We start from the raw sequence: 19,623 nt of genomic DNA, 5'->3' as shown, positions 1-19,623 counted from the left end.
ACGGCCATTGTTTGTGTGGAGCTTTTAAACAAATATAATAGCAATTTTTAACACATGTGCCTTAGAGCTGTATTCTTAACTGTAATCCTTAACATTCATTAACTATTTGAGAGTCAAAGGGTTAATTTTAGTGATTTTTTGTGATTTGTAAAATACAATTTAAAAGTAGAACATTTGGATTTGGTGCTCTTTAGTGCAGTAATGATCAGCTCATATGCTTCATATGCTTTTTAACTTGGAAAAACTGTGAATATATTAGTATAGTAAACATAGACCCCAACTTAAAGTCATATTAGGAGAACTGGTACAGACTGGCAGTAAGTCAAACATTAGAAAAAGAGTGGGAAGAGCTCAAATGTCTCTTACTCTGACACTCAGTGATAATATTTAACTACAAATTATAGTATTAATACTTAACATATATCAAATAACAAAAGACTTGTTTAAGAAAGAATTGCTTGAATGTAATTACATTTAACAGTAGCTCTGCATCACATACCACTATCACATACTATGCGATAGATGATTATAAAGAAATGCACATTTCAAAAACATGTTTTAACTTACTTAACTTACTTGAAAAAAATAAAAACCTCAATGTTGGTCCATGAACCTTGAATGCAGCGTTTTCAAACCCAGGTGCAGTGTTGTGAACACACAAATTATGTTAAGCTAAGTTCAGTGAAGTAGAGCAGAAATGTCTGGTGAAAATTGGAAAAGAAAAAAAACTGCATTAAACTGAGCAACTCCTCTGGTGGGAGGTTCCCAAATGTGATTGGACAGCTCTACATGAGAAGGGGGATGGGTTAAGGTGAAGTTCTAGGTTCATGAAATCTATTGAGCAGAAGCTTTAAAAAGGGACTGCTTTGAATTACACAGCAGATTTTCTTAACTCATGATATTGTGCAATAGGAAAATTTTAAACATATGCAGCTCCCCAACTTTGTAAAACAGTAACTTAGAGTAAGAGTAGAGTGAGAGTCTGACGGCGATACTATAACCATAAAAAAGAAAATCACATTATAAGCTTTATTTCCGGAGTGTAGTGGCGGGCCGGAGGGCAGGCAAACAGTTGATGCCACACACTGTGGAACCATCCTTTCGCCTACTTGACGGCGTACAAAGATCCTGAGCGATGAAGCAAAGATTTCCAATTTTTGTTTATAATACCTTCTTCCAGTCTTCAGTAGTCTAAAAGTTTTGCGGTGTTAAAACTTTTGACTGGTATAGGCCTTCAAGTGCCTGTTGGTTGTTGAAGTGTCTTTACCAGGAGAAGGGTTTGTCATAATGACCTTAGAGTCTCTTCAACCTGCTGCATTGCATAATTTTGCAGCACTCTTCACACACTGAAATTAAATGGAACTCTAAGTTGAAGAACCAGCAATTCAAACACAGACTGCAAGACTTCACTGTATCTCTTTGACCTGCCTTAGAAACACACATCAAAATACTCCTCACTACACACACTGCATCACAATGAACTGAAATTGCAAGCCATAAGACGCTACCAGTTACCTGAAATAGAAATGTCAACATTTGTGATAAACACATCCAAGTAAAAGTACTTCTATTAATGAAAGAATCACTGTTTGCTATCCATCAACTGCAATTATGAAAAAGACCATATCAGAGCATATTTAAGCAGTTAGTTAAAGTTGCAAACAGATGAAAAAGACCAGAATGGTTATTTGCTGTAATCACAAACGTTTTATTTTTATGTGTATTTCATGACCAATAAGATTAATAATTTCATTAACCATCATGTAAAAACAACAGCCTCATTACAGTATAACTCAGGGGGGAAAGCATTGTTAAAAATTAATGCACAAACATTTACAAATCTTTGATGTTTGGGAACAACAAGAAAAGTTGCACATCTGCAAGGTCTTCATGTGCTTCTGTCTGTTACAACACAGTTAAAATGTTTACAATTCCCTTTGCTCAAGTGCCGATTCAAACCGATTCACTAAGAATCCCAATAGGTTTACATGAAGTGATCTTTGACCAAATAAAAAACATTTTGCAGTGTGGCTAAATAAAACAGTTGCTTGTACAGTGATTGCCAAACTCAGCATTGAGCAATCACTGTGAGCAATATATATATATATATATATATGTATATATATATATATATATATATATATACAGTATATGTGTGTGTGTGTGTACGTATGTGTATGTGTGTGTGTATAGTTCACAAGTATATCATTTTTAAAAGTAAAAACAGATGAAAGGGTACCCTTTCATCTGTTTTTAGTTTATATTTCATATACTTCTGAAATATCCTGCGGATGCTCCCACTGTGTCCTGCAGTGGGAGTCATTCTATATAAACACAATTTCTGAGCCCTGAACCAACAAATTTAAATTATTTCATTTCATCCTGCTTTTGCAGAGGAATGAGCTCCAAAATGTGGCTCTAACCCTTTGAGCACACTTCCTGTTTCCAAAACTAGACAGAACATTTTTCATTACCCTGTAGACACCGAAACGCGTTATCCCTTCTCATTCAGTTTTCTCAGCAGGAGCTACATCCATTAGCAGCTGGAGATGCATAGTGATGGGCCCTATGAGGAAACAGAAGTTAGGGGTCAAACCAACACAAGCACTTAAGTAATCATTATTTCATATTCATATTTGATCATATAATTCTACGTTTCTTCTCAACAGATATATTTTACATTTTTACAGTCAAAAATGTAAACTTACTCATGATTTTGCGCCCCCAGTTCACTTTTCGGTAGACAAATGGGTAGTAAAGGATAAGACCACTGAAGATGAAGATGGTACAGTAAAGATATGCCAGCTCTGGCTTATCAATGATGGGTGCCAAGACCAGGTAGCAGGACACCAGGACCATTATGCCTGCTAAGACCACTGGTATCTTCAAGTGAACAGAGAAGTACATAGGAAGTATTTGATTGTCTAATATTTGATGTTGTAACACATCATAAAAATAATGACTTTTACTACTACATTTTGAGACAAAAGCTAAATATGGCTGACTAACAAACAAAACAGAAATTACTGTTCACTGCACAGATGAGTCAAAACAGATAAAAATGTTTTCTAAAAAAAACTGATAAAGCTTTCTAAAATCAAGTATATATTTGACTTTCTATTACTGGTCACAACTATTCTGTTAACTAGGTATTGTTAAAATAAATCCTCATCTCAAGGCTTGATTGGGGTCATTTTTGTATGATATGGTTTGTCAATCCAAATTAACAAGGCATCAAAATGAATAAAATGATCTTTTGTGCCAAAACAGCATAAAAGATAAACTAGTCTCACCTTAACTGGTCTGTCCAGGTCCTTTCTAGTGAAGCGCATGACTATGAGAGCCAGTGCTGTCAGCCCATAGAAAAACCACTGAGCAAAGCTGAAGTAGTTAATGAGGGTGTTGATATCTGCTGGAATAGTGTAGAAAATAGCCAAAACACCCTAAAACAGAGAAAAATTAAACAGTGAAATGCCATGTAGTGAAACAACACAGTGTATTGTTTATCTGAGAATCCATGTAAAATTTATAGGACTTGAAATGACACTGGTTTTTGGGCTCATTAAAACTTTTACAATCTGTAATCAACACACCGTGAAATGATATATAAAGTTTTAAACAATAGATGGCTGATCATCTGAGGCCAAATTACAATCCATACAAAATGAGTCATTAAATGCTTAAGACTTACATTGAATATAAGAGCAGGAGCAGGAGTGTAGCGTTTCACATTAATGTAGGATAAGATTTTCACCATGTGTCCTTCTCTGCCAGATGCATAGACCAATCTGTAGAGCAAAAAACATTAGGTTTACGTTATTCATTTTTTTCTTTTTGCTATAAATTTGTTGCATTTTTTTATTTGCTTTTTCGTTCCATCCCCTTCAGGATTCTAACTTTCATTTTCAGATGTTGTTTCATTTTTACACACACACAAATATGCTCTTCAAACCGCTTTAAAGCTACTGACAGAAATAATCTAGATTATGCCAAACTATCAGCATGACATGCAATATGTAATAGATGTCTCTTTTACCTGCCAGCAGTGAAGCAGCTTCCATTGGCAGAACCAAATGTTGAGAAGACAACAAAGAGAGGAACAATCCAAGATGCTGGGTAAAGGACTCTGTCTCCGAAAGTCTAAAAAAATACAAACTAATGTTTCAGAAAATACAAGGTATGAAAACAAGGGGCTATTATGCTCATTTACAATTGTCATAAATAAATACAATTTAGGCATACTACATGTGGATTAATAACTAGGTCTTTTGGAGATGTTCTCATTTATGTCTGTTAAAATTTGATATCAGTAATAAGTTATTACAGACTGAATTTAAATTTAAAAGTTAGCGCCTCTCAGCTATTTTAACTTTCAGTGATTGACAAAAGATATTTGTATTTGCTACTGGAACTTCAGACCAGCTCTTTATCAGTTTTTTTTTTTTTTTTTACAGTAATTCAAGATATGAAGCTTGATTTTGACACTTTAATATCAATATTATGTATCACTATGTCTAATTTTCTATCTCTCACCAAAATAAACATACCAAAATAATACGATCTCTTCCTTTTATTTCAGACAGTGTTGTAATAAAGCTCCTCGCTTGTTTAGATTACAGTTGTCTTGATCCTGCAGTCAGCTATTGTTGCATAAAGCTTGTTTTGTACTCAGAGAAAACTTAGCTGTTTCCATTTTACAAGCATGTCCATCTCCCATTAATGGTGACTTAAGCTGGGCAAGCTGAGAAGTCAGCAGCTTTTTCTGGTGGAGTGATCTCATCTTCAAGCATCAGTTTATATATTTCAGGATCAACACAAAAACAAACCTTTTCTCAAGACCAAACCTTTTTCTTAAATTCTGAAACACATCACCCTTTCTGTCCAGTTACTGTAACTGTCAAATACTTGAAACATCATACCTAAAAACTAATATTACTAGCTAGATAAAAATGGTTATCAGATTTGCAGTCACTAAGTAAACATTTGTTAAAGTATAGGTGAGTAAATCCCAGTAGCAAGATGCTTATTGACCAGTGTTATCCTTACCACAGCAACCGCTGGAGACAAAAGCAGTTCAGTTGTGGTCATAACAGTGAAGTAAGCAACATTGACCAAAACATAGCACACAGTAACCAAAGGGATCCCAATGACAATCGCCAGTGGCAAGTTCCTGAAATTAATCAACAAAAGAAAAAATGTTTAAAAAATTCAGCGCCTTGTGAATTGTTGATTAACACTAGAGTTTCTTTAAGGCATGTTTTTACCTGAATGGGTTTTTTAGCTCTTCTGTGATGAAATTTAGTTGGTTCCTGTAAAAGTAATGAAATAGAAAATATATGACACATACTTCTCAGTAGAGCACTGGACTCAAATGTATATGCACATACTCAGTAACCCAGTTAAGTCCAGTTTTTCTGGCCTAATAAACAAGAAAAGAGTTAGCCTCTTCAGCATCTTTGGTAGCACTAACTTATTCTTTTATGTCTTTTATGTTTTATTTGCCCTTTAAATACAACCTCAGATGAATGACACTAAATAATGTTTTCCATGGAAATGAAAAGGTTTAATACCAACCGGTGCTGCTAATAAACTACACTGCAGTGATCACTGGCAGTTTTGGCAGTTTTCTAGTCTGGATCATTCAGGTGTGTGTTAAGACAGAGGCAAGGAGGAACAGTGTTGGGGAGTAACGGAATACATGTACCGCCGTTATGTATTTAAAATACAAGATATGAATAACTGTTAGGATGCCTGGGTCGTTGACCCAGAGGTTTGAGTTTATTATATTATTTATCATTTCTAGTCTTTGGTTTCTTTGTCTGTGTTCTTTCTTATGGTTTACGTCTCGGTTCCCTCTGTTGCAGTGCCTGCGTGTGAGTCTGTGTCTTTAGTTCAGTCTGTGTTATGTTTCCTGTTTTATTTTGAAGGTCCATGTCTGATGTTAATGTATCTGGTTTTGCTTCCCCTGTTTTGTTAGGCCTGATTTGCCCCAGCTGTGTTTCCCTCCTGTTGCCCATTCCCTGATTGCTCCCTCTATGTATTTAAGCCCTGTGTTTCAATTTGTCGGTGTCGCGATCTACCCTCAGCCAGCCAGCCGGCCATGAAATAGGTTACTTTCAGTTCAGCATTAAAGCTGTTTTTTGAGTTCACGTCTGTTTCCGGAGTCTGCACTCTGGGTCCTTTTCCTGCCTGCACACAGCCGTCACATAACAGTTACCGTTTAAAAAGGTGGTATTCAGAATACAGTTACTTTGCTAAAATAAACGGATTACACGACGGTCTTTTCCTGTTTCATATGTTAGGCTATGCCCTCTCTATTTTTGGTAATTCCACGCCGGTGGAAACCCAAACAAAACACGCATTAAGAGGCTCTAATGCCTGAGTCTCAATCTCGCGTCTCATAATGACGTGAAGAAATATTTTTTTATGATTTAATATGAAGGCAATAGGCAGAGTGTTACATGCATAGCCCTAAAGAATGTAGCCTCATGGGCAGTGTAGTCCATGCTGCAGGGAGAATGGACTGCCGTACCCGTTATGTATAGCGTTATTTTTGTGCCACTATTCTGAGCTCAGCTAAAAAAAAAAAATTGAGCGCATGTAAAAAAATTTGCAGGTGCAAGTGTCGCATTTTGAGGAGAAATTTATTTTGAGCAAAGAAAAGCTAAATTTGAGTGAACAAAATTCATTGCTGCGTGCAAAAAATGTATTTCAGTGTTTGCTATTATCCATCCACACACACAATAGCAGCCCCTCTCGCCATAGCTGGACTGGCCATCGGGCATACCGGGCCGATAGTGATTTTTCCTTCTTATGGGCCGATGATTTATTTATTTTTTTTTTTTGTAACGGTATAAACAATGAGTGTGTAAAAATAACTGCGTTGTTTGGTGGTGGCTATGGCGGAGCTTCCACAGAAGCCGGCAGGTGGATGAGGAAAAGGTGAGGCAGGAGGAGAGACACGAGGCGGCCGCAGGTCCGAGTGTCAGGTGAATTGAACTTCAGGTAAGAAGTTATGACCTGCAGTCTATCTGATCGTCTCTCTTGTTTGTTTATCACCCACTTTGCGCCAGAAAGAGGAAACAAGCGGATGTTGCGCTAAACAACAGCAGCACGTTCAAGCTTGAGAAGCTGTTGTTAGAATTTATTTAATATTACTTTCTAGTATCAGCTGTTTGCTGGAGCCACAACTGTAAAAGCTGCTGCTCATGATATCGGTTTGGATATGTGGTGAGAAGGAAACATGAAGGTGATACAAATCATACATATATACCAACAAGACAGTGTACATCACTGTCACAACGGCGTTTGTTTTAGCTCAGAAGCTTTATGGTTTTTCCTATAATACCTGGTGGTGTAGTCGGCCGATTTTTTGTCAGTTCAGCCTTATATATTATGTTTAACCCGAGTGACCACCCGGTCAGCTAGTGGGTAACAGGCATCTCCGAAAACATTAGGGCACTTATGCAAATATGTGATGTCTTGATAAATCGAGCAGATATTTGAAGTTTACACAGCACCATTCTTGCCTGAAAATATCTTAAAAGTTTATTTTGTGACCCAGAAAGAGTAATATTTCAAACTCCGCCACTCTGTGTTACTCCGCCACTGCCTCATTTGAGTTTTGGACGAAATGGATTCTGGGATATTGCATTTCGTCATTTCGAGCTGATTGGAGACCAAAACAGCCAATCATATTTTTTGGCATCCAAGTCTGTGATTGGCTGGTTTTGTGGCACAAATATAACGGTGTACAGAAAGAGCTGAGCGCGCACGGGCAGAAATGTTGAGAGCGCAAAAACTGAGCGAAAGGGGCTGCTATTGTGTGTGCGTATGGATAATAGCAAACACTGAAATACATTTTTTGCACGCAGCAATGAATTTTGTTCACTCAAATTTAGCTTTTCTTCGTTCAAAATAAATTTCTCCTCAAAATGCGACACTTGCACCTGCAATTTTTTTTTACATGCGCTCAGAATAGTGGCACAAAAATAACGCCATAGTTTGTGTCTGTGAGTACCAGGGAGGGAGAAAAGTACGAGCTGTCACCGAGCAGAAGCGGGAGCTGGAAGCATGTAAATATAATAATAACCACTGCAGCCAAGAAGAGTGCCTGGCAAGCCCAGTTGTAAGTAAGCTATTAAGACTCGAATGTACATTGTGTTCATGTTTTCCTCCGAAACGATAAGTTCCTTTGGAGCAGCCTTTCAACACCTCTCTCTGTCTCTCTCTTGCAAAGTTGACACAGAAAACAAAGTAAAGCTAGTTTTCAGCTATGAGCCTGTATTAGCAAGAGGTCCCTTTACTACGATTCGGAGCCGCGGACCTGTTTTATATACGCGCGGAATAGTTTTCTATACGAGATGACTGCAAAAAGTGCAGCCTTACCTAATGTCCACCTACTGTTACTCATTTTATATTAAGATTTAAACATCTAGTTGCTATTGGTATGGCGAGTAACCTTCAGTAATAAATCACACAGCAATAGTACATTCATGTAGTTGTAAAAAAAAGCATGGTAATATATTAAGTAATCCAAAGTATTCAGAATACGTTACTCTCATTGAGTAACGTAACGGAATACGTTACAAAATACATTTTGGGGCATGTATTCTGTAATCTGTAGTGGAATACATTTTAAAAGTAACCTTCCCAACACTGAGGAGGAAAGATAGTAAAGATAGAAGTTAGTAAAGATACTGGAGAAACAACTTTACTATTCGTCAATCTCAGAAGAGTAGTAAGGCATGTATACATTTAAAAGCAAGCAAGCAATTTGAAATTCATGATTCTATAGTAGGAAACATTCAAGACAAGTGCCAATATTCCCAGGATTACAGAAGTTGCTAAAAACCGAAGAGTTACATTTCAGACTCTACAGACCTTAGTTACCATTTTCAATGTTAAAGTTGATGACAATACAAATAGAAAAATACTGAACAAGTATGTTTTTGCTTGGAAGGGTTGCAAGAAAAATGTCTCAGTTCTCTAATAAAATATGGTAGCAAGGTTTGCAAATACATCTAAAAAAAAACCACAAGATTCCTGGAAGTATATTCTTTTCAAAGATGAGACCAAAGTGGAGAATATTTGGCAAAAACAAAAGAAATTATATCAGCACAAACACCTCACACCAACTGGCAAGCAAGGTGGTAGAGGGGTAATGATTTGTGCTCGTTTTGCAGTCACAGGACCTGGGCACCTTGCAGTCATTGAGTTGACCATTAATTCCTCTATATACCAAAGTATTCTAGAATCAAATATGAGACCATTTATCCCCCAACTGAAATTGGCTAAATTGGATCATGCAAGAGAGCAGTGATCCCAACCACACCAGCAAAGCTACAACAGTTTTCATACACTGCTCCTGCATTTTGACATAACTATTTCATTAACTAATTAATTACATATAATAACGATGTGTGTGTGTGTGGGGGGGGGGGGGGGGGGGGGATTCATTTGAGGTTGTAATTTAATGGTGTTAGATCTAGTAAGATCTAGATGATTTTTTGGTCATCTCCTGTTATGTAAAACCTTAGAAAGAGGGTACACTTTTTCACATGCTTGTACTAGCAATGTAATGCAGAAATGCATAACTAAAAACAACATACTCAACCAGTACATCATCTGTAATTGTATAGAAAGCTAAAATACTTTCACAGGTTCATCATCAAGGCCCACGTTTCTACCTGGGCCTACCTGGGCCTTGATGGTTATGGTATCTGCTTACTAAAAATATTTTAGTGTAATTTGTTGAATGCTGCCTGATCTGGATACATCAGTAAGGTTATCTGAGATAAAATGCAAGCAGTTTGAAGTATGTAATTTTTGAAAACAAAGATGTAAAACAGTTTTGTTCTTTTCTTTTCTGAATGCTGAGGATGGTTACAGTGCCCCTTATTTGAATCCAGAAGAGCAGTACTCATTATATTATCACATATAGCCTGAGAAAATATGAAACCAAGTAAATAATTACCATCCATCATAAGCCCAAAGCCCATTATAAAATGCAAGTCCAATTGCTCCAAAAGATGTTGCAGTGCCATCAAAAGCATTTGAAAAATTCTCTGTTTTTCCTAGACACAAATACATAATATACAATAATGTTAGTGGTTAAAGGTTGGTTAACATTTATTAACGCAAACATTTAAAGACAGAGTTGTATGTAAAGATCTATAAGAAGACTGACCTTGTGCCAACATAACGATTCCAGCTCCAACTATGATAAGAATGATTAAAAGTTTGGCTGCAGTAAAGAAGTTCTGCACATAACTTGCCAGTTTGACACTTAAACAGTTGATGGATGTGATGATCACTGCAAAAAAACAGAAAATGTAATCATATATTTTCCCACCTATACATTTATAATTAAACACATTTTTCGAAGAAGACTTGCTATTAGGGGGTTAGTTTAACTGATAATTCTAAATTGCCCAAAGGTGTGAATGTGGGTGCGAATGCACGTGGAGCAAGCAGCGGCGTAGAGGGAGCAACTGTAGAGACTTCAGGACCAGACTGAGCATCGACATAGGTGTTGGAGAGGTTGTTGAGGGTCACTTTGTCGCTGCCCAATCATCCACTGGCGGTGACGATATACTGGATGGGAGAGGGTGATGACCCTCGGGTCTTCCTGGAGGCCTTCCAAGCCACGGTGGAGGCGTAACAGTGGCCTGCAGCAGAGTGGGCATCGTGGCTACTGCCGCCGCTCTCTGGGAAGGCTCAAATGGCAGCTCTGAGCCTGCCGCTGGCCTCACAATAGAGCTTCAAGGACATCTGCTGGGCCGTCATGGATAACTTGGGCCTCTCCCTGGAAGAATATCATGAACGGTTTCGGGACAGTCCGATGACGGCAGTGGACCAACTGTTCATGTGGTCCTGGAAACTGCATGACACAGCAGTGAGTTGCCTGCAGCCCAGGCCGTCAGAGGGAAACCACCATGAACTGGTGGTTCTGCAGCAGTTCATTGAAGGGCTGCCCAGGGAAATGGCACGATGGGTCTGCTCCCATCGGTCAGCAAGCTTGGAAGCTGCGGTCACCCTTGCGGAGGACCACCTGGCTGCGCAGACCAAGGGAGCAGAGAGCCACAACCAGCCAGCTAACAGACCACGGCTCATGCAAGCACTGAGACAGAGGCTCCCCGGCCCCTCCCCAGTGGAGCGGCCACTGCTGCTTCAGGCAACAAACCATTTTTTACCCGGTCTGCTTGCCCAGGCCCTGGAGTGCTGGAAGGAGTGCGCCCAGGATCTGAAACAGGAGTGTCTGTTGAGGTGTTTCGCATACCCGGGGCTCCAAAATTGTAGGAATTGTTGGGCATTAAATCTGTTCAGACCTGCGTCTACCACCCTCAAACTGACGGGTTGGTGGAGTAACTGAATAAGACTTTAAATTCCATGATTTGTAAGTTCATTCACGAGGATGAATGAAATTGGGATCACTGGTTAGACCTTTTGTTATTTGCAGTGAGGAAGGCTCCCCAGGGCTCCACAGGACTTTCAGCCTTTGAGCTACTGCTCGGCAGAAAGCCACAGGGGATGTTGCACCTGATTAAAGAAAACTGATAGAAAGGTCCAAGCCAAAAATGAGATTCAATACATCCTGGACCTGAGAGCAAAGCTGCACACTTTGAGGAGGTTATCAGGGGAAAATTTACCCAGATCCGGGAACATAAACACCGCTGACTCAGGCAATTTTCACCGGGAGACAAAGTGCTTGCATTACTTCCTTCTTTAAGCTTAACGTTACTCACCAAGTGACAAGGCCCTTTTTTGGTCACACGATGATTACGGGACGTTAACTATGAGGTGGTGCGGTCGGGGAAGAGCCACACAAATATGTCACCTCAACATTGTGAAAGCATGAAGAGAGGTGGAAACCGACTTTCTGGTGAGCCTGGTTAAGAAAAGGCTCAGATGTTGCTGCTAGCGACATCAGTTTGCAGATGTGTTTTCCCCCTGTCCGGCTGTATGAACCTCTCATAGAGCATCATTTTGAAACTCAGCCTGGTGTGACGGTGCGTTCACAGCCATACAGGTTACCTGAACATAAAACACACCTGAACATAAAAATGGGGATAATAGAAGAGTCACACACTACGTGGTGTAGCCCCATAGTTCTTGTGGTGAAAAAAGATGGGTCTGTATTGTATTGCAAAGTGAATGAAGTGTCATGGTGAGATGCCTACCCCATGCACCAGGACAACGAGCTTCTGGACCAGTCAGGCACAGCTGAATTTTTCATGCCACTGGATTTAACCAAAGGCTACTGGCAAATTCCCTTGTCTGCAGAGTCCAAGAAAAAGATGGCCTTCTCCACTGCGTAAGGGTTGTACCAATTCGTCACACTTCTGTTTGACTTGTTCAGTGCCCCAGCCACCTTCCAGTGCCTCATGGACCAGGTGCTGCGTCCACACGCTTCATATCCTGCTGCCTACCTGGAAGATGTTATCATCACACACAGTCATACTTGTGCATGTGCAATGGGTGGCTGGGATCCGGGAGTCCCTGAGGCAGCTGGGCTCACATCCAACCTGAAGAAGTGTGCAGTTGAACAGAGGGAGGTCCAGTATTTGGGGTACCACTTTGGGGGCGGACAGGTGCACCCAAAGGTGGAGAAAACAGCATCCATCACAGCCTGTCCATTTCCCAAGACCAAGAAGGAGGTGAGGTGGTTCTTGGGGCTGGCCGTGTACTACCACAGGTTCATGCCCGGAAGGGTGAACCAGATCTGGTCCAGTGGATGGAGTGGTGTCAGGCGGCATTTGTGTAGGTGAAGAAGCTCTTCTGTGGGGAGGTCCCCACACCTAACTTTTCCCTCCCTTTTTGTCCTGCAAACGGACACCTCGAATGGAGGGCTGGCTGTTTTGTCCCTGCAGGTAAGGGGGGTAAAGTGACCGATCTTGTACATCAGCCAGAAGCTGACAGAGTGAGAAGGAGCTGGTGACGGGAGAGTGGAGTCAGCTGGAAACCTGACTCCTTTTACCCCGAAACACTGTGGAAGCGCAACAAACAAAAGAAACCCATAACAAGAATACTGTGTGGTCTGAGTCGTGTGTAGGCATCACAGTTGGCTTTAATTATTTTAATTTCAATAAAAGTATTTTTTTACATCTGCAAATTGGAGAGTGACATCGTTGTGGACACCTTACAAAGTAAGGCACACATTAGCTTGAAATGGCTAATGTGACCTGAAAACCGATTGTCTTCACAATCACTTTGTGGTTTCCATTGTAAAGTATAGTCATGTATGAACTTCTAAAGTGACTCTGTACTTGTGTATAGTTTATTGCTGTCAAGCATGAACTTACATATAGCCGCTGCTGCTAGACACTTGGTGACAATTAGAGGTGGAGAGCAGCCAGGGTAGAAAGGAGTAGAGGCATATTCTGCAAAGCTCAGTGTGATGATAGCAAAGGATGACGGCTTTAACACCATAATAGTTGTCCAGGAGTAAAGGTAGGCAACAATAGAGCCAAAAGCCTCCATTAAATAGGGGTACTCGCCGCCTGATTTGGTGATCATGGTTCCAAGTTCAGCATAACACAGTGCTCCTATGCAGCCACACATAAAATCACAAAAACACAGAAAAGAAAGTTGTAAAACAACATATAAGAAGGGACCGTTGAATCATATCTGTTATTAACCTCTCTCTCTCTTCCACAGCATGTCTTTCATCCTGTTTTCCTTCTCTCACCCCAACCGGTCGTAGCAGATGGCCAGACCCTCCCTGGGCCTGGTTCTGCCGGAGGTTTCTTCCTGTTAAAAGGGGGTTTTTCCTTCCCACTGTCGCCAAAGTGCTTGCTCATAGGGGGTCATATGATTGTTGGGTTTTTCTCTGTACCTATGAAGCGCCTTGAGGCGACTTTTGTTGTGATTTGGCGTATATAAATAAAATTGAATTGAACAGAATTGAAGTTTCAAAATTTTGTATGAGTTCATGCATTCAAAGCAGTGGTAAGAAACCTTGCATGTCTGTGACACTCATATATGCTTGGCACACTCAATCGCTGTCGTTATATCTCCCTTGCTTCTTATGCTCTCATTTTCAATCCTGTTCACCTCTCATTTTAGTTTTAATAAGCTCAAAAGAAATGGTTTCAAATTTTTTTATTTCTAAATTTTTGTGTTACATTGCAGGTGCTTGTGCTTCCAGAATTATATTATATATTTATATATATATATATATATATGTATATATATATATATATATATATATATATATATATATATATATATATATATATATATATATATATAGATTCAGGAATTCCAGATTAGATGGAACCCATTTTGTATAAAACTCTGTCAAACAACTACAATAATCAAAATCTAAATACAACATAACTGAAATACAAACTAAAACCATACTAAATAGCGTGTGCTAGTATAACTAGTACAAAACAAAAATTTAACTGACATAGATCAGACATCTTTTGTTATTTTTTCCCCATTTAATTGTTTTCTCATATGAACCAGTTCACAGTGTCTGAGTGATAAAACAACAGGAACATCTCCAATGTATCTGTGAGCTTTGTGTGATACAGAAGTAATCAATCTGAAGACTATTAATGTGCACTAAAAATCCTCACAATAATGATTTTGACTTCAACAGCCAGTAAAAACACTTTCCACAATGAAAAATTATATTCCTGGCAGAAAACAAAAGGTGATACCATGTAAAAACATAATTGAACAACACTTCAAGTGAGCTTGTTCCTGTTTTGACCATCGTTATTTGCCTACATGAATTGAAAAGAATATTAGATTCCTGATATAGCAACAGAACTGGTTGATGAACAAAATGAAATATGAGTTAAAATGTTGGTCTCACCAAGAGTAGATAACACGCCGCAAGCAGTCCAGATTAGGAGGCAAGGTCCCACAGCTCCCGAGTACAGCAAAACAGACTTTGGGGAAATGAAAATGCCTGAGCCAATCATAGTCCCCACAATGAGACAAATGCCACTCAGCAGACCAACCTAAGCAAGCACATGGAAAATAAAAAATATTAATGTGTTTTTTCAGTTATTTAATGCCAGTAACTGTTTTCAGGAAACTATCATTCCCATGTGTTCTATAACATCATAAGTATTTTAGCAACACCACTTTAATGCGTTGCTGTGCTTCAGCTCTTGGGATCTGAAATAATAGTGGAAATAGTTGATGCACCATTTCCGTGTCATATTTTGATTTTAAGTTGGTTGACAGCAGCAGTTAACAAACTCAAGAACTGGTTGAATCAGACATCATTACGTTGCCACGCTGAGTGAGGCAGAGTAAGCTGCTAAAGACTAAATCAAATATGAAGAAGTCCCTTATCATTAAAGGCAAAATTCTCACGTCTCGCAACATGTGAAAACAAACAGCAATGCCACTTTTATAGGTAATTTCATTTTTTAGTCACCATAAGTAGATCAGGCAAGAGATAAGGGTAAGAATGCACTAAACTCGTACTTTGTCTAAATCACTGCAAAAGTGTTCCAGATCTTTCTGTGGATCTCATACAGCCTTACCCAGTCATGAAAAAAAAACAAAAAATCAGAGAGGCTTGTCATCTCTATACTTGTTTAGAAATTTCCCAAGTATCCTTGAGAGGAGTAAAGAGCTGGTTTAATGTTCCTCAACCAGAGTGAAACCACATTCTTCATTCTGAATCTGAGGTCTAACAAAGGGGCAGACTCTTCTCTTTTGTACCCTTGCATGCACCTTGTAAGGGAGGCTACAGAGTATGGTCCCGTCTTCATAAAAAGGATGACCACCACTTTAGTTTGCACATTCAAAGACACCACCTTGACCACAATGTTTCAGAGGCATGTCAGCACACACCCTGATATCCATTTGTTGGTGTTGATCTGATATCATCATAATAATTTTGGCCAAGGATCAACACAACAACCAATAACCTCTGAGTTTTCAGTTAGTATTTGCCAAGAATTTGGCTAATCCTATTAATTTTTCACAAGTAAACCAGCATGAGTAATGTAAACTGGCTAAAGGCAAACCTAACTTGATAGTATATTTATTATATTGTATTGATTAATAAAGAAATACAGGAAAGACACATCCTGGGGTTATTGAATCCAGGTCACTGACCAGTGTCCGTGGCACCAAAGAGATAATTAACTAGTTCAGCTTACATTCCACTAACAGTAAGAAAACAGGAGGAATGTCACACAGTCAATATAAAAAAAATTACACACTCTTTCAATTCTAAGGTTTTTTTTTAAATCAAAACATAATAGAAAAAAATGGTTTCACAAAACATTACATTATACTTTTTCATTTATTTAACAAAAATTAAGCCAAAATTCAAAAAGCAGTATGTAAAACAACAATAATAGAAAACTAAGTATACCTCATTCAGTGAGAATTGAGTACCAGCCAATTGCCAATGATCAAATACACTTGATTAACTGATCATCAGCAAGTATGACCACTTCTAAGAGCAGAAACATTGTCAAGTTGTGGGTCTGAAGCATTCAAGTGTCTGATAACACAATGCTGTAAAGGAAAGACATCAGTAAAAATGTTAAAGAAGCAATTATTACTGCCAATAAACCTGAGGTTACAAGACACTTCCCGATGTTGTCAAGAGTGAATATTCCAGAAAATTCACACTAAGGTTAGGCTGTTTGGTGCTCGGAAAAAAGACCCCCCAAAAAACAAGAGCTTCGTCTCAGAATCCACAGGCCTCAGCTAGCATGTTAAATGCTGCGGATCATGACAGTGCAATTTGAAAAAGACTATACAAACATGGTTTGTGTTGAAGGGTTGGAAGGACAAAGCCTTTTGTGTCTAAAAAGAACATGGCAGCACAGCTAAAGTTTGAAAAGTTGCATGGGTTGCCAGGTGAAATTGTTAGGGAACAATGTCCTTTAGGCACACCATATCAACACAAACAACTGTTGCACACTAGTGGAGGGGTAATGGTTTGGGTGACTCAGCCACAGGACTTGGGCACCTTGTAGTCATTTAGTCAACCGCTAACTCCTGTATACAAAAGTATTCTAGAGTCAGATTTATCTGTCCAACAGCTAGTTTGGCCAAAAGTGAGTCATGAACCAGAAGAATGACCCCAAACACATCAGCAAATCTGTAACAAAGTGGCTGAAAAAAGAAGCTAATCAAGGTGCTGAAGTTCCCTGTCTAAGTCTTGAACCTAATTGAAAAGCTGCATAAACAAATACCTACAAACTTTAGAGCACCGAAGCAATACTGTAAAGAAAATTAGGTGGAAAAATCCTCCACAATAATGTGAGACACCAATAAGATAATGATTACTTCAAGTTATGGCAAATAAAAGTGGTTCTACAAGATACTGAATCATTGGGTGTACTTAGTTTGTCCACAAACTGCTTCTGCATTTTGGCTCAGTTTTTGGTAAATAAATAATGAAACAGTATAATATGCTATGTGTTGTTGTTCATTTGATGTTTATTTAAATCATTTTATTACCTGGTAAGGACTGGATATTTTTTTACTGTCTTGAATTAGGATTGATGGAGGGTTACTTTTACCATGACTGTAAATGCCGATGTAATAAAAGAAGACATGCAGCAGAATTAAGAGGCAATAAAAAAGCAATATCACATAAAAACAAGTCTATAAAATGTATTAAAAGAAGAGACCAAAGTAACTGATTTTCCAAGCCTTATCTCTTCAGGTAGGTCATTCTAAAGCCTAGGGTGTGGTCACCTTTTAGATTTATGCTTCAAATGTGAGACAGCCTCCCAGAAGGGCCCTACCTAATATATAGATGATATAAGGACGCAAACATTGGGTAAAATCTTAAAAATCTATTAAAATAAATAGCGATCTGGTGGGGCTTGATATGAAGCCAGTGACTTTTCTTTATGCCAGAAAGAGAATTACAGAAGTCTGCAGGAAAATATGTGTGAATGGACTTTTCCAGGATGAGAGCAACGATTATCATAATAATCCTATTTTAACCTGGGAAACCCTTTCAGTTCCCATAAGTTTATTTTAGGTCTTATGGAGCTTATTAGGGGTCTGGATTGCACTGCTGAGTGGATGATTGTGGAGTTAATCTGCAGAGACGCTTGTTGTGGTACTGCCTGGTACTCAGTTCCAAGGCTCTATTATTGTAAAAAGGTAAGGATGATGATCCTGTAGTGTGAAAATTTAGTGAGACTTGTTCTCAGGAACCTGCATGTATATAAAAGTTAAGCACACTGGTTCATACTTACATCTTTTTGGAGAGCAGTGGCCTTCACCACCTCCTTGTTGTCTTTGGTAAGGTCAGTGGAGCCATTCTGTGACTCCTTTCTCTTCCTTATTCCACTTTCATCCATAGCAACACACTGGTCTATGAAGTAGCATAAGAATTGACACACATTACAGACCACTTGCATTAACTTTTACAGGAAACACATCTTTGTTGTCCCTGTAAAAGGTTATCATGACATGATAAGGTTTAGAGGGAAAACTATGCTCTTCCATGGGCAGTAAATGTTTTATCAAGATACACAGTGACTCTCAGAAACAAGAGCTCACTAAAAATCCACTCAAAGCCAAATCAAAACTAAATTTGTTCACACATTGATTCCCATAATCGTACAGATTTAATTACATTACCAGGAACAGATATGGCTCAACTGCACAAATTTTGATTTTAAAGAGTTTCACTGCAGTACACTACAGCACAGTATTAACCTCATCCAGTGATATCTTAGACTAATTATCAATAGAGCAGCTCAAGAACAGCCTTAAAGAGATCACTGAAATATCTTTAGAAGGGTTTTGGGTTGATTTTAAGTTTATTATAAGGTGATTCAGCATGTAACGGCCATTGTTTGTGTGGAGCTTTTAAACAAATATAATAGCAATTTTTAACACATGTGCCTTAGAGCTGTATTCTTAACTGTAATCCTTAACATTCATTAACTATTTGAGAGTCAAAGGGTTAATTTTAGTGATTTTTTGTGATTTGTAAAATACAATTTAAAAGTAGAACATTTGGATTTGGTGCTCTTTAGTGCAGTAATGATCAGCTCATATGCTTCATATGCTTTTTAACTGGGAAAAACTGTGAATATATTAGTATTGTAAACATAGACCCCAACTTAAAGTCATATTAGGAGAACTGGTACAGACTGGCAGTAAGTCAAACATTAGAAAAAGAGTGGGAAGAGCTCAAATGTCTCTTACTCTGACACTCAGTGATAGTATTTAACTACAAATTATAGTAGTTAAATAATTTATATAGTAAAATATAGTAAAAAACATGTTTTAACTTACTTAACTTACTTGAAGAAAACAAAAACCTCAATGTTGGTCCATGAACCTTGAATGCAGCTTTTTCAAACCCAGGTGCAGTGTTGTGAACACACAAATTATGTTAAGCTAAGTTCAGTGAAGTAGAGCAGAAATGTCTGATGAAAATTGGAAAAGAAAAAAAGACTGCATTAAACTGAGCAACTCCTCTGGTGGGAGGTTCCCAAATGTGATTGGACAGCTCTACATGAGAAGGGGGATGGGTTAAGACGAAGTTCTAGGTTCATGAAATCTATTGAGCAGAAGCTTTAAAAAGGGACTGCTTTGAATTACACAGCAGATTTTCTTAACTCATGATATTGTGCAATAGGAAAATTTTAAACATATACAGCT

At 38.5% G+C, this 19,623-nt stretch overlaps 1 protein-coding gene across 1 annotated transcript; it reads right to left on the bottom strand.

Annotated features, from left to right (window-relative positions):
* Nucleotides 1–2,319: 2,319 nt before the first annotated feature.
* On the bottom strand, nucleotides 2,320–19,354 carry LOC134618014 (b(0,+)-type amino acid transporter 1-like). Its single transcript, XM_063463212.1, has 13 exons — nucleotides 19,255–19,354; nucleotides 18,204–18,322; nucleotides 14,828–14,975; nucleotides 13,305–13,547; nucleotides 10,190–10,315; nucleotides 9,977–10,076; nucleotides 5,265–5,309; nucleotides 5,047–5,170; nucleotides 4,037–4,140; nucleotides 3,692–3,788; nucleotides 3,294–3,443; nucleotides 2,709–2,883; nucleotides 2,320–2,566 (listed from the first exon to the last, which is right to left on the bottom strand). Exons 2-13 carry the CDS (start codon nucleotides 18,306–18,308, stop codon nucleotides 2,505–2,507), a joined length of 1,479 nt encoding a protein of 492 aa, XP_063319282.1. The 5' UTR covers nucleotides 18,309–18,322; nucleotides 19,255–19,354; the 3' UTR covers nucleotides 2,320–2,504.
* Between the last annotated feature and the right edge of the window lie 269 nt (nucleotides 19,355–19,623).

This window comes from Pelmatolapia mariae, linkage group LG1 (genome assembly GCF_036321145.2).
Source record: "Pelmatolapia mariae isolate MD_Pm_ZW linkage group LG1, Pm_UMD_F_2, whole genome shotgun sequence".
In the NCBI taxonomy this organism is placed as follows: Eukaryota; Metazoa; Chordata; class Actinopteri; order Cichliformes; family Cichlidae; genus Pelmatolapia; species Pelmatolapia mariae.
The sequence above is the reverse complement of the archived record's forward strand: the minus strand, read 5'-3'. Positions and strand labels throughout refer to the sequence as shown.

What these genes read in the sequence shown, in the direction of transcription:
- LOC134618014 (XM_063463212.1), bottom strand. Translation starts at nt 18,308, where the DNA reads ATGGATGAAAGTGGAATAAGGAAGAGAAAGGAGTCACAGAATGGCTCC. An exon ending in CTTTGGGCTTATGATGGATG is followed by an intron (nt 5,310 to 9,976) that starts GTAATTATTTAC and finishes TTACTTTTACAG; the next exon opens with GAACCAACTAAATTTCATCA. An exon ending in AGCTGCTTCACTGCTGGCAG is followed by an intron (nt 3,789 to 4,036) that starts GTAAAAGAGACA and finishes TTTGCTCTACAG; the next exon opens with ATTGGTCTATGCATCTGGCA.